The sequence below is a fragment of the Bubalus kerabau genome, chromosome 19, assembly GCF_029407905.1.
Source record: "Bubalus kerabau isolate K-KA32 ecotype Philippines breed swamp buffalo chromosome 19, PCC_UOA_SB_1v2, whole genome shotgun sequence".
In the NCBI taxonomy this organism is placed as follows: domain Eukaryota; kingdom Metazoa; phylum Chordata; class Mammalia; order Artiodactyla; family Bovidae; genus Bubalus; species Bubalus kerabau.
The window spans coordinates 20,869,629-20,887,304 of NC_073642.1; the positions used below are offsets into that span (position 1 = coordinate 20,869,629).

Sequence of the window (17,676 nt, forward strand, 5' to 3'; positions counted from 1 at the left end):
AGAGGGTCTGAAACAAAACACAGTCATGCCAGCTACCTGTCCCCACCCCCCTCACAGAGGACCCAGAAGGCCCTGGCCCCACTTTGGACATGAGTACACGCAAGCTTGATTTGCTCTAGATCGGGGGTTACAAACTGGTTTGTACTGAAGGTGGTCCCCTGATGTGTTTAGAATTCCCTCAGTGTTTTCTGGAAGAAATGGTGTGGAATAAGTATTGTTTCTTTGCTAAGGGTTTGGAAGCTGCAGTGTTTTAATTTCACATGAAACTCCAGATTTCTTGCTCCTTTAGAAACCTCAGGAGATCTGGTATCACTGGGCTATGTTCCCTTGGTGGGGGAGTGACTGGAGATGAGCAGCGGCTATGCCCTCTATATTGTTTTCCATTTATATCTTTGTGTTGCTGCTGCTGCTGCTAAGTCGCTTCAGTCGTGTCTGACTCTGTGCGACCCCATAGACGGCAGCCCACCAGACTTCCCCGCCCCTGGGATTCTCCAGGCAAGAACACTGGAGTGGGTTGCCATTTCCTTCTCCAATGCATGAAAGTGAAAAGTGAAAGTGAAGTCGCTCAGTCGTGTCCAACCCTCAGCTACCCCATGGACTGCAGCCCACCAGGCTCCTCTGTCCATGGATTTTCCAGGCAAGAGTACTAGAGTGGGGTGCTATTGCTTTCTCCAATATCTTTGTGTAGTTTCCTATATTTTCTTCTTCTCATGTACAGTTGACATAAAGCAGAACTATAATTATCTCAACGTGTGCTGAGTTTCCCCTCTTCAGCATGGCCAGGCTTCCTGCCTGCTCACAGGAGCGTCCACCCCTCCATCCAGGAAACATTCATGCCCTCAACCTCAGGTGCAGCCTTCAACACATTTCACATGCTCTGATATCATATGTACACCTGTGTGTACATACATACACATGTGTTTGTAGGGTGTATCTGTATCTTTTTTCTCTTTTATAGACATAAGACTGTGTCACGCACACAGAATCTTGCTTTTCCACCACCCCTGACAGGTGCAGCTGGTCCTCTCCGTGGGCCCTAGTCCTCTCCATCTCCTTTACTTATTTCCTTCCCTCTTGGCTCCTGTGGGCGTTTGCACTGATCTCCTTTCTCTAGATCAGTGGACCCTCCCCTGCAAGTCTCAGACACTGGAGATGTTAGGGGAAGCACACTGATTGAAACCGCCCACCCTGGCCAGGCACCATAGTAACCACTTGCATGAGCTGTTTTATGACAGGAGATCCTGATAAGGACGGAACTAATAAGCCACCACCAACCGGAAGAGTTCAGGAAAGATCAAAAGGAGACACCGCGTGTCCGTCCACTTCCCAGAATCCCTCTCGCTAGCATCCATCTTGGCTGAGCAATGCGTGCACCACCAGGAAAGACTCTGAATTAGAATGATTGGCCAAAGACCATCCGGAAACTAATCCAATCACCATAAAACCCAAGACTGCGAGCCACGCGGCAGAGCTGTTCTCCTGGTTTCCCTTTCCCTATTCCTCTCCACCTGGTGCCCTTTCCCAATAAAATCTCTTGCTTTGTCAGCACATGTCTCTCCTCAGAAAATTCATTTCCAAGACAAGAGCCCAGTTTCAGGTCCTGGAAGGTGTCCCCCTTCCTGCAACAGGGACACAGAATATGACAAGGGAGTTCTGGGAACCTCACTGTATGACCCTCTCAAAGGTGACAATTTAAGCTCTGCAAGGGTGCATTGCTGTTGTATTTTCCAATATTTGGATTAAACCCTTTTCAGAGAGTGGACCATGATCTGGAGTGACCATTCTGAGGAAATGAGGGGCTCCTGAACCAGGGCTGTGCTGGGGGAGAGGCACTTCTCACAGTAAGCAGGAGAAGCCAGGGTGGGTGTTCTGAGCAATGTTTATGATGGAGAGAGACAGAGACAGACACACACACAAGAGAGTAGACTCTAGCAGGGACAGGCATTCACAGCCTTCAGTTCAGTTCAGTCTCTCAGTTGTGTCCGACTCTGCGACCCCATGAATCGCAGCATGCCAGGCCTCCCTGTCCATTACCAACTTCTGGAGGTCACTCAAACTCATATCCATCGAGTCAGTGATGCGATTCAGCCATCTCATCCTCTGTCGTCCCCTTCTCCTCCTGCCCCCCAATCCCTCCCAGCATCAGAATCTTTTCCAATGGGTCAACTCTTCACATGAGTTGGCCAAAGTACTGGAGTTTCAGCAAGAAATCCCAGGGCTGATCTCCTTCAGAATGGACTGGTTGGATCTCCTTGCAGTCCAAGGGACTCTCAAGAGTCTTCTCCAACACCACAGTTCAAAAGCATCAATTCGTCAGTGCTCAGCTTTCTTCACAGTCCAACTCTCACATCCATACATGACCAGTGGAAAAACCATAGCCTTGACTAGACGGACCTTTGTTGGCAAAGTAATATCTCTGCTTTCCAATATGCTATCTAGGTTGGTCATAACTTTTCTTACAAGGAGTAAGCGTCTTTTAATTTCATGGCTGCAGTCACCATCTGCAGTGATTTTGAAGCCCCCCAAAATAAAGTCTGCTACTGTTTCCACTGTTTCCCCATCTATTTCCCATGAAGTGATGGGACCAGATGCCATGATCTTAGTTCTCTGACTGTTGAGCTTTAAGCCAACTTTTTCACTCTCCTCTTTCACTTTCAAGAGGCTTTTTGGTTCCTCTTCACTTTCTGCCATAGGGGTGGTGTCAGCTGCATATCTGAGGTTATTGATATTTCTCCTGGCAATCTTGATTCCAGCTTGTGCTTCTTCCAGCCCAGCGTTTCTCATGATGTACTCTGCATATAAGTTAAATAAGCAGGGTGACAATATACAGCCTTGACGTACTCCTTTTCCTATTTGGAACCAATCTGTTGTTTTATCTCCAGTTTTAACCGTTGCTTCCTGACCTGCATACAGATTTCTCAAGAGGCAGGTCAGGTAGTCTGGTATTCCCATCTCTTTCAGAATTTTCCACTGTTTATTGTGATCCACACAGTCAAAGGCTTTGGCATAGTCAATAAAGCAGAAATAGATGTTTTTCTGGAACTCTCTTGCTTTTTTGATGATCCAGCGAATGTTGGCAATTTGGTCTCTGGTTCCTCTGCCTTTTCTAAAACCAGCTTGAACATCAGGAAGTTCACGGTTCAAGTATTGCTGAAGCCTGGCTTGGAGAATTTTGAGCATTACTTTACTAGCGTGTGAGATGAGTGCAATTGTGCGATAGTTTGAGCATTCTTTGGCATTGCCTTTCTTTGGGATTGGAATGAAAACTGACCTTTTCCAGGCCTGTGGCCACTGCTGAGTTTTCCAAATTTGCTGGCATATTGAGTGCAGGGCTTTCACAGCAACATCTTTCAGGATTTGAAGTAGTTCAACTGGAATTCCATCACCTCCACTAGCTTTGTTCGTAGTGATGCTTTCTGAAGCCCACTTTACTTCACATTCCAGGATATCTGGCTCTAGGTGAGTGATCACCCCATCTTGATTATCTGGTTCATGAAGATCTTTTTTGTACAGTTCTTCTGTGTATTCTTGCCACCTCTTCTTAATATCTTCTACTTCTGTTAGGTCCATACCATTTCTGTCCTTTATCGAGCCCATCTTTGCATGAAATGTTCCCTTGGTATCTCTAATTTTCTTGAAGAGATCTCTAGTCTTTCCCATTCTGTTGTTTTCCTCTATTTCTTTGCATTGATCGCTGAGGAAGGATTTCTTATCTCTTCTTGCTATTCTTTGGAACTCTGCATTCAGATGTTTGTATCTTTCCTTTTCTCCTTTGCTTTTCACTTCTCTTCTTTTCACAGCTATTTGCAAGGCCTCCCCAGACAGCCATTTTGCTTTTTTGCATTTCTTTTCCATGGGGATGGTCTTGAGCCCTGTCTCCTGTACAATGTCATGAACCTCAGTCCATAGTTCATCAGGCACTTTATCAGATCTAGTCCCTTAAATCTATTTCTCACTTCCACTGTATAATCATAAGGGATTTGATTTAGGTCATTCCTAAATGGTCTAGTGGGTTTCCCTACTTTCTTCAATTTAAGTCTGAATTTGGCAATAAGGAGTTCATGATCTGAGCCACAATCAGCTCCTGGTCTTCTTTTTGTTGACTGTATAGAGCTTCTCCATCTTTGGCTGCAAAGAATATAATCAATCTGATTTCGGTGTTGACCACCTGGTGATGTCCATGTGTAGAGTCTTCTCTTGTGTTGTTGGAAGAGGGTGTTTGCTATGACCAGTGCATTTTCTTGGCAAAACTTTATTAATCTTTGCCCTGCTTCATTCCGTATTCCAAGGCCAAATTTGCCTGTTACTCCAGGTGTTTCTTGACTTTCTACTTTTGCATTCCAGCCCCCTATAATGAAAAGGACATCTTTTTTGGGTGTTAGTTCTAAAAGGTCTTGTAGATCTTCATAGAACCGTTCAACTTCAGCTTCTTCAGCATTACTGGTTGGGGCATAGACTTGGATTACTGTGATATTGAATGGTTTGCCTTGGAAATGAACAGAGATCATTCTGTCGTTTTTGAGATTGCATCCAAGTACTCATTTTGGACTCTTTTGTTGGCATGATGTCTACTCCATTTCTTGTGAGGGATTCCTGCCTGCAGTAGTAGATATAATGGTCATCTGAGTTAAATTCACCCATTCCAGTCCATTTTAGTTGGCTGAGTCCTAGAATGTCTACATTCACTCTTGCCATCTCTTGTTTGACCACTTCCAATTTGCCTTGATTCATGGACCTGACAGTCCAGGTTCCTATGCAATATTGCTCTTTACAGCATCGGACTTTGCTTCTATCACCAGTCACATCCACAACTGGGTATTGTTTTTGCTTTGGCTCCATCCCTTCATTCTTTCTGGAGTTATTTCTCCACTGATCTCCAGTAGCATATTGGGCACCTACTGACCTGGGGAGTTCCTCTTTCAGTATCCTATCATTTTGCCTTTTCATACTGTTCATGGGGTTCTCAAGGCAAGAATACTGAAGTGGTTTGCCATTCCCTTCTCCAGTGGACCACATTCTGTCAGACCTCTCCACCATGACCTGCCTGTCTTGGGTGGCCCCACGGGCATGGCTTAGTTTCATTGAGTTAGACAAGGCTGTGGTCCTAGTGTGATTAGATTGACTAGTTTTCTGTAAGTATGGTTTCAGTGTGTCTTCCCTCTGATGCCCTCTTGCAACACCTACCATCTTACTTGGGTTTCTCTTACCTTGGACGTGGGGTATCTCTTCATGGCTGCTCCAGCAAAGCGCAGCCACTGCTCCTTACCTTCACCACATTAAGCATTTGGGACTCAGTAGAAAACCATTGTTGAGATGTAAACAGGGGTCTAACATTCACTTACAGAGAAGCCTCTGGGAATTCTTCCCAGATAAGAAAGAGACAAATATACAATGAGGGGGGTTCAAAAAGTGAGAGTCTTGTGGTGCCCAAGACTGTGAATGCCTGTCCCTGCCAGACTCTACTCTCTCTCTCCCATAAATATTGCTCAGTCCTCTCTGCCCCTGGCTTCTCCTGTGAGAAGTGCCCCTCCCCTGTCAGAGCCCTAGTTCAGAAGCCCCTCAGGATGCAAACCCTAGACCACAATCAACTTTCTGAAAAGAGTTTGATCCAAATAGCAGAGAATACAGCAGCACTTCACCTTCCTCAAAGGCTTCAATAGTCACCTTCTGAGGGCCCTGTGATGGGCGTCCCAGAACTCCTGAGTCATAGGAAGAAAAGGGGACCATGAAGATGAGTGTAGGCATCATTGTCAGGACTCAGACTCCTTGGTCTGCCTCCAGAGGACTCTCTCGTCTATCTGGGGACCTCTGGCATTTGAGGGGGGCACCAATGGGGGAGCCCTGAGTATGAACCAGGAACCCATAGTGCAGGAATCACCTGACTTACTGCTGCAAGGCCGCTTCTTACCCTGAGGCCCATGAGTCCACTGATGTCCTGAGATGGATTTTAGGAGGTCTATATAGCCCTGTAAGTGAATATAGTATTTCCAGGGTATGTGCATGCCTATTTTTGCGATAGTCATATTCTCAAAGGGAGTTGTGTGCTGGAAAAGCTGAAAAGTTTCCAAGGGGCTTTCTTATATCTTCCAAAGAAGTAGAGTTTCCTAATATTGTGTACCAAACAGAGTAAGTGAGGAAGCATGGAGCTGAGGTTCTCTCTGGGCTGTCTGTCTGAAGCCGTGACCTCCGTTGTCATCAGTAGATGCATGTTCAGAAATATTTGGTAGCTTTTCTGAGCATTTAATTTCCCCAGCTTGTTTCCTTCCCAAACCACAGCATCAGAGTATCCCTGGATTGAACTGAAACTTCATATCCTTTGACAACATCTCCCCATTTCCCCACCTCCTTGTCCCTGGTAACCATTGTTCTACATTCTGCCTCTGTTAATCTGACTTTTTTAGATTTCACACATAAGTGAGATTTCGCTAGCTTTTCTCTGTCTCTCTTTCCACTTAGTGTAACGTCCTCCAGGTTTATCTCTGCTGCTGCTAATGTCAGAATCTCTTTCCTTCTTTAGGGCTGAATAGTATTCTGCATATGTTTCTTATTCTATTCACCCACTGATGTACACTCAGGATGTTTTCATATCACCATGCTCTTTAATATCAGGTAAGATGAAAGGGCAAAAACTGAAATTGGACATTTGGAAAAACAGAATGTTTACAGATTGTTATAAAGTGTTCCATTATTTAAAACATTATCAAAAGGTGGCATATGCATGTCTTGATACTGCATATTTGTAAAATGTTATCAAACACTTTACAGAATGAGAGGACATCTTAAATTTCATTTTCACTCAAAAGAAAATCCATGCACAAAAAATTCATGGGTTCAGAATCTATTGCTTTCAATTGAAGTTTAATTATAATAAACAGTAATAAGAAATTATAGTGTTACAGAGTAATTATTGATACTGTCTACTAAAAAAACACTAAAGATAGTTTTTAAAACAGGTCAGCATTTACCTTGCTTTGGGAAGTAGCTAAAAAATAAATCCTGAGCTTGATGAAGTTACTATAAAATCTCTTTATCTTACCCTATTATAGTCCTATGAGACTGCTTTCTGTACAATGGATATTGGTGAAGCAAAACACAGAAGCCATTTACTCACATTTGTCTCCTGTGACTAACATTGTCATCAATCCAAAACAAATATATTAGATTTTTGTTCAAAATGTGTGTTCTTGGTATTAATATGGGGAATGAAAATTTTCAAATTTGAAAGAACGGTGAATACCCATATATTCATTATCTAGTTCTTCAATAAATATGTGTACTTACTCCATCACATATTTCTCTACTTATCCATTTCTCTTTCCATCCACTAATACACCTTTTTAAAAATGTACTAAAGTAAGCTTCAAATGTGCTTCACCAGCCCTGAGTACTTCAGCATTACTAGCAATAACTGGGGTTCAGCATTTGTTTATGGTTCTCTTTTATTCCTTTGGGTAAATTTTATATACAATGACAGGCACAAATCTTAAGGGCGCCATTCAATGAGTTTTGGCAAATGCAAACAGCTATGTGTTGCAAACAGTTAAAAGCAATAAATACACCTCAGAGGGTTTTCTCATACCCTTCTAAGTATATCCATGTCCCCCACCCAAGAGGGAACTGCTTCTGACTTTTTCCCCTCATAGGTTCTGTTTGGTTCAGTTCAGTCGCGTCCAGTTCTTTGTGACCCCATGGCCTGCAGCACACCATGCAGCACGCCCTCATAGATTACTTGAACCTATTTCAGCATCTGTAGTGGATACTCTTTTGTGCCTGGCTTCTTTCACTTGGCATCCAGTGTTTGAGATGCATCCATGTTTATGTAGATATATGGTTCATTCGTTTGTATTGTGGGTGATATCTAATTTTGAATGTCTTTGTTGTTTAGTTGTGTCCGACTCTTTGGCAACCCCCATGAACTCTGGCCCACCGAGTTCCTCTGTGCATGGGGTTTCCCAGGCAAGAATACTGGAGTGAATTGCCATTTCCCTGTCCAAAGGATCTTCCCAGACCAGGAATTAAACCCGTACCTTCTGCAAGCATCTTCTGCATTGCAGGTGGATTCTTTCTGATGAGCCAATAGGCAAACCTCCCTTGAATAGATTACTGTTTGTTCATCCCCCAGTTAATTGACGTATTGTTTGCTTCCAGCGTGGGATTATTATGGGAAAGCTGTGGTCAACATTCTCATACAAGTCTTATAGAGTCAACTTTCACTTCTGTTGAGAAAATACTTATGTGTGAAATTGCCGGATCATGGGGTAGTTTATGTTTAATTGTATAAGAAACTGTCAGACCCTTGAGTGTAGCTTTTACACGCCCACAGTTACTCACGCATGTTCCAGTTGCTTCACATGACCACTATACGGTGTTGCTTCTTCACTGACCTCCATTTCATTTTCCCCCTAACAACTAGAGGCACACTTTCAGTGTGGGCATCTGACTGAGAAGCCCAACCGCAGAAAATGCCAGTGAGGCATCTTCACTCACAGCTAAAATCCAACTTATTTCTACAGCGTTCAGGCCCATCCAACACCTCTGTTACTCCCCACCTCACTTGTGATGTAATCAGATAAAATGCAGGACAATGTAATGACCTGTCCACAATCTCTACTTCCCAGAGGACCAAGGTTGAGAAGTATCAGTCTGGGAGCAATGAGAGATGGAGCTGGTGGGATCCAGGAAGTCTTCCTAGAGGAGGTGATTTGGGATCAAGGACAAGTTAGAATTAGCAAGGCACAGATGAGAGGAAGGAGTTGTACAATTAGATGCTTTACTCAAGGGTCTCTGAATCTTCAGTGGCAGAGCTGATGTGACTATTGATTGGATGTTTGAGAGAAAGAGAAATGGAGAATTGAGCCTGGCCAACTGGAGGCTGGTCTATATGCCCACTTGGGCCAGGAATGAGACTTTGGCGTGGTGCAAGGTAAGGAGCTGGAGCTGAGACACTTCCCTAAAGCCAGGACCACATGGCCTGCAGCCTAGGAGCAAGGGTAGACAAGGAAAACCTACCCTTCAGCAAGAGGAAAATCAAGGCTGATATCTACCTCCACGGGAGAAATAAAAATGTCAAGTCTTTACTTCTTGTGTGTTGAGCCCATATATGCATGATTTCTGAGGTCCAACAACTCCAACCTGGAAATTAACACAATTAGTGCCCAACAGGAGATTGGCCTGGAGGGTCCTGAGCAGCAACAAATGCAGTTATCCTGGGTGAAGCTCCCAACCCAGGCAGCAGGATCCTCCCAGGAAAAAGGGGTCCTGTAAAATGGGGCTCACAGTTTAATGACAAGGTACATGAGGGATTGACCCGCTGTGAGTCACAAGAACTTCAGTGGACAAACACCAATCTAAAAGATAAAGCAAATAAATACACTTAATGCAATAAACACATTAGGAAAAGACACCATGAAATAAGGACAGGAAGATATGAGAGAGAACCTTAATGGCTGCAGAATATCCCCCAAATTCATGTCTACCTCAGAATGTGATGCTATTTAGAAGTATGGTCTTTGCAGACATATTTAGTTAAGGGCTTAGGGATGAAATCATCCTGGATGGAGTGTTGGCCCACGGTCCAGTGACAGGTGTCTTTGTAAGAGAAAGGACAGAGAGGGTTGCACACACAGAGTTGAGCAAAGATGAGCACATGAAGGTGGAGCCAGAGATAGAATTAAGTGGCCACAAGCTAAGGGGCCTCCAGAAGCTGAAGGAGGCAAGGATGGACCCTATTGGAGCATCACAGACATCACAGCCTTGCTGACACCTTAATTCCAGACTTCAGGCCTCCAGGATTGTGAGAAGAATAAATCTCTGTTATTTTAAGCCACCTAACTTGTGGAGAAGGCAATGGCACCCCACTCCAGTACTTTTGCCTAGAAAATCCCATGGATGGAGGAGCCTGGTAGGCTGCAGTCCATGGGGTCGCTAGAGTCTGACACGACTGAGTGACTTCACTTTCACTTTTCACTTTCATGCATTGGAGAAAGAAATGGCAACCCACTCCAGCGTTCTTGCCTGGAGAATCCCAGGGACGGGGGAGCCTGGTGGGCTGCCATCTCTGGGGTCGCACAGAGTCGGACACGACTGAAGCAACTGAGCAGCAACTTGTGCTAACTTGTTGCAGTAGCCCTAGGAAACCAAAAAGTTTCCAGAAAGGAAGAAAAGAGTCTTTCTCATATTTTTAAAAAGTTCACAGAGAGGATTGCCAACTGGTGGTCACATAGATCCCAGGACCCCTTGTCATATCTTGTGTTCCCCAGTGTCTGAGACTCACAGGGGAGGATCCACCGGTCTAGAGAAGGGTGGTCAGTCCAAATGCCCACAGGAGCCAGGAGGGAAGGAAAGTAAGAGGATTAAGGCCCCTGGGGAGGACCACTTGCACTTGTCAGGGCTGGTGAAAAAGCAAGATGCCCTGTTCATGACATGATCTCATGTTTATAAAATTGCAACAACAATAACAAAAAATCTACAGCTATGTATCACAAAACGTGCATATACGTATGCATATGTATGCTCAGTCACTGAGTCTTCTTGGACTCTTTGCAACCACATGGACTGTAACTCACCAGGCTCCTCTGCCCATGAAATTTTACCAGGCAAGAATTTTGGACTAGGTTGCCATTCCCTTCTCCAGGGGATATTCACAACTCAGGGATGGAACCCACATCTCTAGCATTGCAGGCAGATTCTTTACCACTAGAGCCACTTGGGAAGCTGCATATGTACACACATGTCTAAATATTATTTCAGGGCATGTGAAATGTGCTGAAGGCTGTACAAGAGGTGGAGAACATAGATGCTTCCTGGATGGAGGGGCGATGCTCCTCTGAGCAGTCAGGAAGTCTGGCCACGCCCAAGAGGGGAAACCGGGACAAGGGAGATGATCATAGTCTTGCTTTATATCAGTTATATATGAGAAGAAGAAAATATAAAAAACTAAACAAATATAAGAATGAAAAACCATATAAAGTAAAGGAGCATCTGCTCAGCTCCACCCCTCCCCCACAAAGCAAAACAGCCCATTGACAGCAGATCTCGTGAGGCTTTAAGTTCAGTTCAATTCAGTCGCTCAGTCATGTCTGACTCTTTGTGACTCCATGGACTGCAGCACACCAGGCTTCCCTGTTCATCACCAACTCCTGGAGTTTGCTCAAACTCATGTCCTTCGAGGCGGTGATGCCATCCAACGATCTCATCCTCTGTCATCCCCTTCTCTTCTTGTCTTCAATCTTTCCCAGCATCATGGTCTTTTCAAATTAGTCAACCCTTCTCATCAGGTGGCCAAAGTATTGGAGTTTCAGCTTCAGTATCAGTCCTTCCAACGAATATTCAGGACTGATTTCCTTTAGGATGGACTGGTTGGATCTCCTTGCAGTCCAAGGGACTCTCAAGAGTCTTCTCCAACACCACAGTTCAAAAGCATTCATTCTTTGGCAGTCAGCTTTCTTTATGGTCCAACTCTCATGTCCATACATGCCTACTGGAAAAACCATAGCTTTGACTAGATGGACCTTTGTTGACAAAGTAATGTCTCTGCTTTTTTAATATGTTGTCTAGGTTGGTCATAGCTTTTCTTCCAAGGAGCAAGCGTCTTTTAATTTCATGGCTGCAGTCACCATCTGCAGTGATTTTGGAGCCCAAGAAAATAAAATCTGTCCCTGTTTCTATATTTTCCCAGTCTATTTGCCATGAAGTGATGGGACCAGATGCCATGATCTTCGTTTTTTGAATGTTGAGTTTTAAGCCAGCCTTTTCACCTTCTTCTTACACTTTCATCAAGAGGCTCTTTAGTTCCTCTTCACTTTCTGTTGGTTTTCTTCACTTTCACACCACCACATAAGGGTGGTAGTACCTGCATATCTGAGGTTATTGATATTTCTCCTGGCAATCTTGATTCCAGCTTCATCCAGCCCAGTGTTTCGCATGATATATTATGCATATAAGTTAAATAAGCAGGGTGACAATATACAGCCTTGATGTAGTCTTTTCCCAATTTGGAACCAGTTCATTGTTCAATGTCAAGTTCTAACTGTTGCTTCTTGACCTGCATACAGATTTCTCAAGAGGCAGGTAATGTGGTCTGATATTCCCATCTCTTTCAGAATTTTCCAGTTTGTTGTGATCCACACAGTCAAAGGCTTTGGCGTAGTCAATGAAGCAGAAGTAGATGTTTTTCTGGAACTCTCTTGCTTTTTCAATGATCCAACAGATGTTGGCAATTTGATCTCTGGTTCCTCTGCCTTTTGTAAATCCAGCCTGAACATCTGGAAGTTCTCGGTTCACATATTGTTGAAGCCTGGCTTGGACAATTTTGAGCATTACTTTGATAGCGTGTGAGATGACTGCAATTGTGCAGTAGTTTGAGCATTCTTTGGCATTGCCTTTCTTTGGGATTGGAATGAAAACTGACCTTTTTCAGTCCTTTTGGCCACTACTGAGTTTTCCAAATTTGCTGGCATATTGAGTGCAGCATTTTAACAGAATCATCTTTTAGGACTTGAAATAGCTCATCTGGAATTCCATCACCCCCACTAGCTTTATTTGTAGTGATGCTTTCTAAGGCCCACTTGACTTCACATTCCAGGATGTCTGGCTCTACGTGGGTGATGACACCATTATGGTTATCTGGGTCATGAAGATTTTTTTTTGTATAGTTTTTCTGTGTATTCTTTCCACCATTTCTTAATATCTTCTGCTTCTGTTAGGTCATAACATTTCTGTCCTTTATTGTGCCCATCTTTGCATGAAATATTCCCTTGGTATCTCTAATTTTCTTGAAGAGATCTCTAGTCATTTCCATTCTATTATTTTCCTGCATTTCTTTGCAATGATCACTGAGGAAGGCTTTCTTATCTCTCCTTGCTATTCTTTAGACTAATACAAGATGGTAGAGTTGAAGAACTTGTGCTCATCTTCTCCATCAAGAACTCCAAAATTGCAACTCGCTGCTAAACAACCATCAACAGGAGAATGTTGGATCCCACCAAAAAAAGATACCCCACACCTAAGGGCAAGGGAGAAACCCCAACAAGACAGTAGGAAGGGCAAAATAACACTTAGAACCAAACCCCATACCCACCAGAGATGCTCAGAGGGCTCAAACAAAACCTTGTGTGCACCAGGACCCAGAGGCCCCACAGAGACTGAACCAGACCTGCCTTTGAGTGTTTGAGTATCTCCTATGGAGGCATGGGTCAGCAGTGCCCTGCCGTGGGGATAGGGGTTCTGGCTGCAGCAGACCTGGGTCATGTAACATGTGGCATAAGCCCTCTTTGGAGGAGGTCGCCATTAATCCCACCATAGAGCTGCCAAGCAGATGACCCACAAACTGCAGAAAAATTATACCAAAGAAATTCTCAAACTGTTAAGAAAGTTCTAGGACCCACAACAGACTTCCCAACCTAGGGATCTGGCAGAGGGACTGAGAACCCCCAACAAATCTGACTTTGGAGACCAGTGGGATTTGATTACAGAACTTCTACAGGACTGGGTAAACATACTCTTGGAGGGCACAAACAGAAACTTGAGGCTTCAAAAGGAGCTGGAAATTGGGTTTTCATGTGAAATAAAAACACTGCAGCTACCAAACACTTAGGGAAGAAATAGTACACATTTTATACATTCTTTTCATGAAAACTCCCTTAAGAGAAACCAAACACATCTCTGGGCCACCTTCAAGACACACAGGTTTGTAGCCCCTGATCTGGAGCAAATCAAGCTTGCATGCACTTGTGTCCAGAGTGGAGCCAGGGCCTTCTGGGTCCTCTGTGGGGGGTGGGGGTGGGGTGGAACAGGTAGTTGGCATGACTGTGTTTTGTTTCAGACCCTCTGAGGAGCCTTTGTCATGCTTTTATTCATTTAATTGACACAAATCAGGTATTAAGCCCATTGTGCAAATTAGGAAACTGAAGCTCTGATGAATAACTTGCCCAGGATCATCCAGCTCTAAAGTGTCTCCTTCAGGCCCCACAGCCTCCTTGTCATTCTGAGTCTCCATCTCCCCTCCTCCTTCTCTGCCCTTCTGGCACATCCTCCTCCTTCCTCTGTCTCAGCCATGACCTTCCTGGCTCACTATCTTCCAGTCCACATGCCTGGCTGCTGGGAAGACAGGGCTCAGCCTCATCTAGACTGTGCTCTGATGTAGCACGTGCTATGGAGAGTGGTACCATGTCCGTGCTCACAGATAGAGTAGAGGAACTGAGGCCCTGAGAGGGCACAGGCCTTACCCAGGGTCACACAGAAGGAACCCCCATGCCTCTCTTTCCCCAAGGTCTGCTTCTGTGGTGTTAAATGGACCCAAAGTTATTATTTAGCCTTAGGTGTAAATCACAGGGTCATTTTAACAGTAAATTGGGAACAAATTCAGAAACAGTCAGAGTGACACCCCAGCCTGTCTCTCAGCCAGTGTCCCGCCCCCACCCCTGGCAGTGCCCGCTGGGAAGCCAGCAGGCTCCAGGGCTCCACTGGCAATTGGGGCTCAAGGAGCTTTGTGAGTCCAGGGAGGTTCTCAGGTTTGCTCTGTGTTTCTCTTTCCAGCCTCAGCCTGTCCCAGCTTTTATTATCAGCAAAAGTAACAAGGCCCCTGATGGCAGGAAGCTGGCTGGGGCTCAGGGTGCTGGCCCTTCAGCCCTGGGGGCCTCTCAGCAAATAGTCCCTTGGAAACAGGGCAGCAGTCCCTGCGGAGCGGGAGGGCTGGGAGGGGCCTCACTCCCCCAACACACTGGACCCTGGGGGAGCCCCTGTGTGAGCAGGACTGCAGCCCTGCTTGGCGGGACTGTCTTGGGCAGGTGACCTGGGCAATTCCATGGTCTCCAGGGTCCCTGCCACTCTGGGCATGTGTCCCTGTCACAGCCCTGAAACCCCTTCAGGCCTCAGTTCTCCTGTCTCAGTTCCAGCCCAGGCCCCTCCTCCATGGGAAGGTTGGCTCCATGCCTCCGTCCCTTCTGGGTCAGAAGACACCTACTGGGCTGCCTCAGGGCCACTGGGACCCTGGGATCCCCCCAGTCATCTCCACTCTGCACCACCACCCCCGCCCCGACCCCAGTCCCGGGAGCATCCTCAGGGCTGTCACCTCCCAGGGGTGCTGCAGGGGCCTCCTCTTTCAGCTCCTGCCCTTAAAAGGGGGCCAAACATCCATCCATCCCCACTGCCTTCCTGGGATGCCCTAAAAGACTCCACGTCAGCCTCAGATACAGCATCCTTGTTCATTTCCAATCCCTTCTTCCCATCTTGGCAGCTGCTTACCAGTCTGCCAGGCCGGGAAACTCCTCACAGGTAGGACTACTCCTAGATCTTTCCAGACTCCTACCTAGATGGCAGCTTTGGAGCTTCAGAGCCCCAAATTATGTTAATTTATTCTGCAGTTCCTTAATGATGTTCTACTTTGGAGTCACACTGGGTGGAGAGTCTCTCCTCCCCAGGGGGGAAGAGTCACATGTGAAGGCAAAATGGGGGGAGCGGATTCAGAACAGTCCCTACTCCCATGTCATCTTGTCCCCACAGCCTTGCTCTCACTCATGGCTCCTCCCTGCTCACCTCTGAAGCTGCCCTCCTCTGGGTGGGGCTGTGTCCCCTCAAATGGCAACTCCTTCTAGTGATGCTGCAGGGAGGAGAGGCCAGGATACTTCAGATTGTCCCGGGTGTGTCTTCAGAAGCTCTGGAAGGAGGCTGTGGCCCTGAAGGTGTGTCCTGGGTCCCGGAGCCTCAGGCTTTGGTCCTGGGCTCCCACCCACAGGCCCTACTCACATGCAGGGCTTTAGAGCAAAGTGTTCACACCCACAGTTTTGGCATTTTTATCTGGGCTCCCACTTCCTAGTCATGCCACCTGGGGAAGGAACTTGATTCCACAGCCTTAGTTTTCTCATCTGTAAAATGGGTTAGCAGTAGAATCCACAGTTCCTTTTCTGAAACCCTTGGAGTCAGATCTGCTCCAGACAGGTTAAATAGTACATCTACTCTACATGACATCACACCCCACTGGGGTGTGAACACACCCTATATTCAGACATTAGTGTTTCTGCAACTGAACATTTGAAATTTCACACTAAGTGAATTAAATAGATATCATAAATTGTCTCGTGCCTGTTCAGGTCAAATTTTGTTACCGAACAATTTTTCAAAAATTTGTTTTCAATTTTGAGAGACTTGAAGGGTTTGGATTGCAGATAAGGACCATCCTTCTCTGTGTCTCCATAGATAATGGCACACAGTCAGAGATCCACAATGTTCATGGTTTGAGGCCAGACTCAACCCAGCTCTGAGGTTTGGGATAAGACAAGTATCCTGACAAGGCCAACAGTGATGAGTGGGGAGAACCATTCAGGGGAAGCTGTGCTGTTACCCAAGCAACTGGGCCATTTGTTCTAACTCCACAGACCCTGAGCCTCTGCCGTCACAGGTCTCTGAGCCTTTCTAGCTGAATCTCTCTTAATCAACTTCCAGAACTGGATCTTTTTACAGTGGTTACTCAGGAAGATCCTGCCACCCCAGTTACTGTGACCTGCCTGACCGTCACAGCACCATGTCCAACTCAGGAACAGCTCTATACCTGGCCGACTTGGACACCACGTGCCGGTTCCTCCGCCTGCCACAGCTTTTTTCCACCTGCATGTCCTTCTTTCTGGTGGCCGACATGGGCATTCACAGGGGGTACGTAGGTAACTGGTTTATGTCCATCTGGTGCTTCTGTTGTGCGGTGACCCTCATTGTCCTCACAGTTGAGTTACGTAGGTTCCCATCTGAGTTTCCTTTCTTCTGGTACTTATCTAACACCTACGCCTGCTACGCTGCCCTCCTCTGTCTCTCGGCCTCCATCATCTACTCCCTCACCTACGTCCAGTTCCTGCCTTATGGTCCTCACCGGGACCAGGCCATCGCTGTTACTGCATTCTCCTGCATTGCATCTGTATTTTATGCCACGGAAGTAGTCAAAATGTGGGAGCGCTGCAAGATCTACAAGACCTCCTGCTATGTGCTCACCGTGCCAGGCCTACTGAAGGTGCTGGAGACCTTCATGGCCGGCATCATCTTCGCCTTCATCAGCAACACCTCCCTGTACCTGCACCAGCCGGCCCTGGAGTGGTGTGTGGCCGTGTACTCCATCTGCTTCATCCCGGCAGCCCTGGCCATCCTGCTGAACCTGGGACAATGGGAATACAGGCTGCCTGGGCCCTTCCCCCTCTTCCAGCTTGTGCTCAGCCTGCTCTCCGTCCTCCTCTATATCAGTGCTCTGGTCCTCTGGCTGCTCTACCAGTTCAACAAGGAGTTCAGCGGGCATCCTCAGCGGTCTAGTGATGAGGACTGCAAGGACGAGCTCGCCTATGACATGTGCGCCTGGGACCAGCGCCTGGCTGTGGCCATCCTGACAGCCGCCAACCTGCTGGTTTATGTGACCGAACTGGGGTACTGGGCCCGCCAGGTTTCTGTGGAGACTAAGGCTCTGCCCAGGGTCTCCTGATCCCCTCTGCTCATAGAAGGTATCTTTACAGAGTTCTAATGTCCTCTTCTTGGCTCCCTCTCTCCCTCCTCACATCCTTCCCCCTTCATCTCACTCTCTTTTCTGTTTCCTTCTCCCCTTCTCCATCTTTTTCCTGCTTTCTTTGGTTGCCCACACATTGTTTTGACTTTTTCTCTTGCTGCTCTCATCTTTCCTTCATTTTCTGCTTTTTGGCCCTTTTC

At 46.1% G+C, this 17,676-nt stretch overlaps 1 protein-coding gene across 1 annotated transcript; it reads left to right on the forward strand.

Annotated features, from left to right (window-relative positions):
- The first annotated feature begins 16,519 nt into the window (after positions 1-16,519).
- LOC129634508 (myeloid-associated differentiation marker-like) lies at positions 16,520-17,455 on the forward strand. Its single transcript, XM_055556752.1, has one exon. It carries the CDS (start codon positions 16,520-16,522, stop codon positions 17,453-17,455), a length of 936 nt encoding a protein of 311 aa, XP_055412727.1.
- Positions 17,456-17,676: the final 221 nt, after the last annotated feature.

Coding starts and splice junctions, on each gene's coding strand:
- LOC129634508 (XM_055556752.1), top strand. CDS start 16,520: ATGTCCAACTCAGGAACAGCTCTATACCTGGCCGACTTGGACACCACG.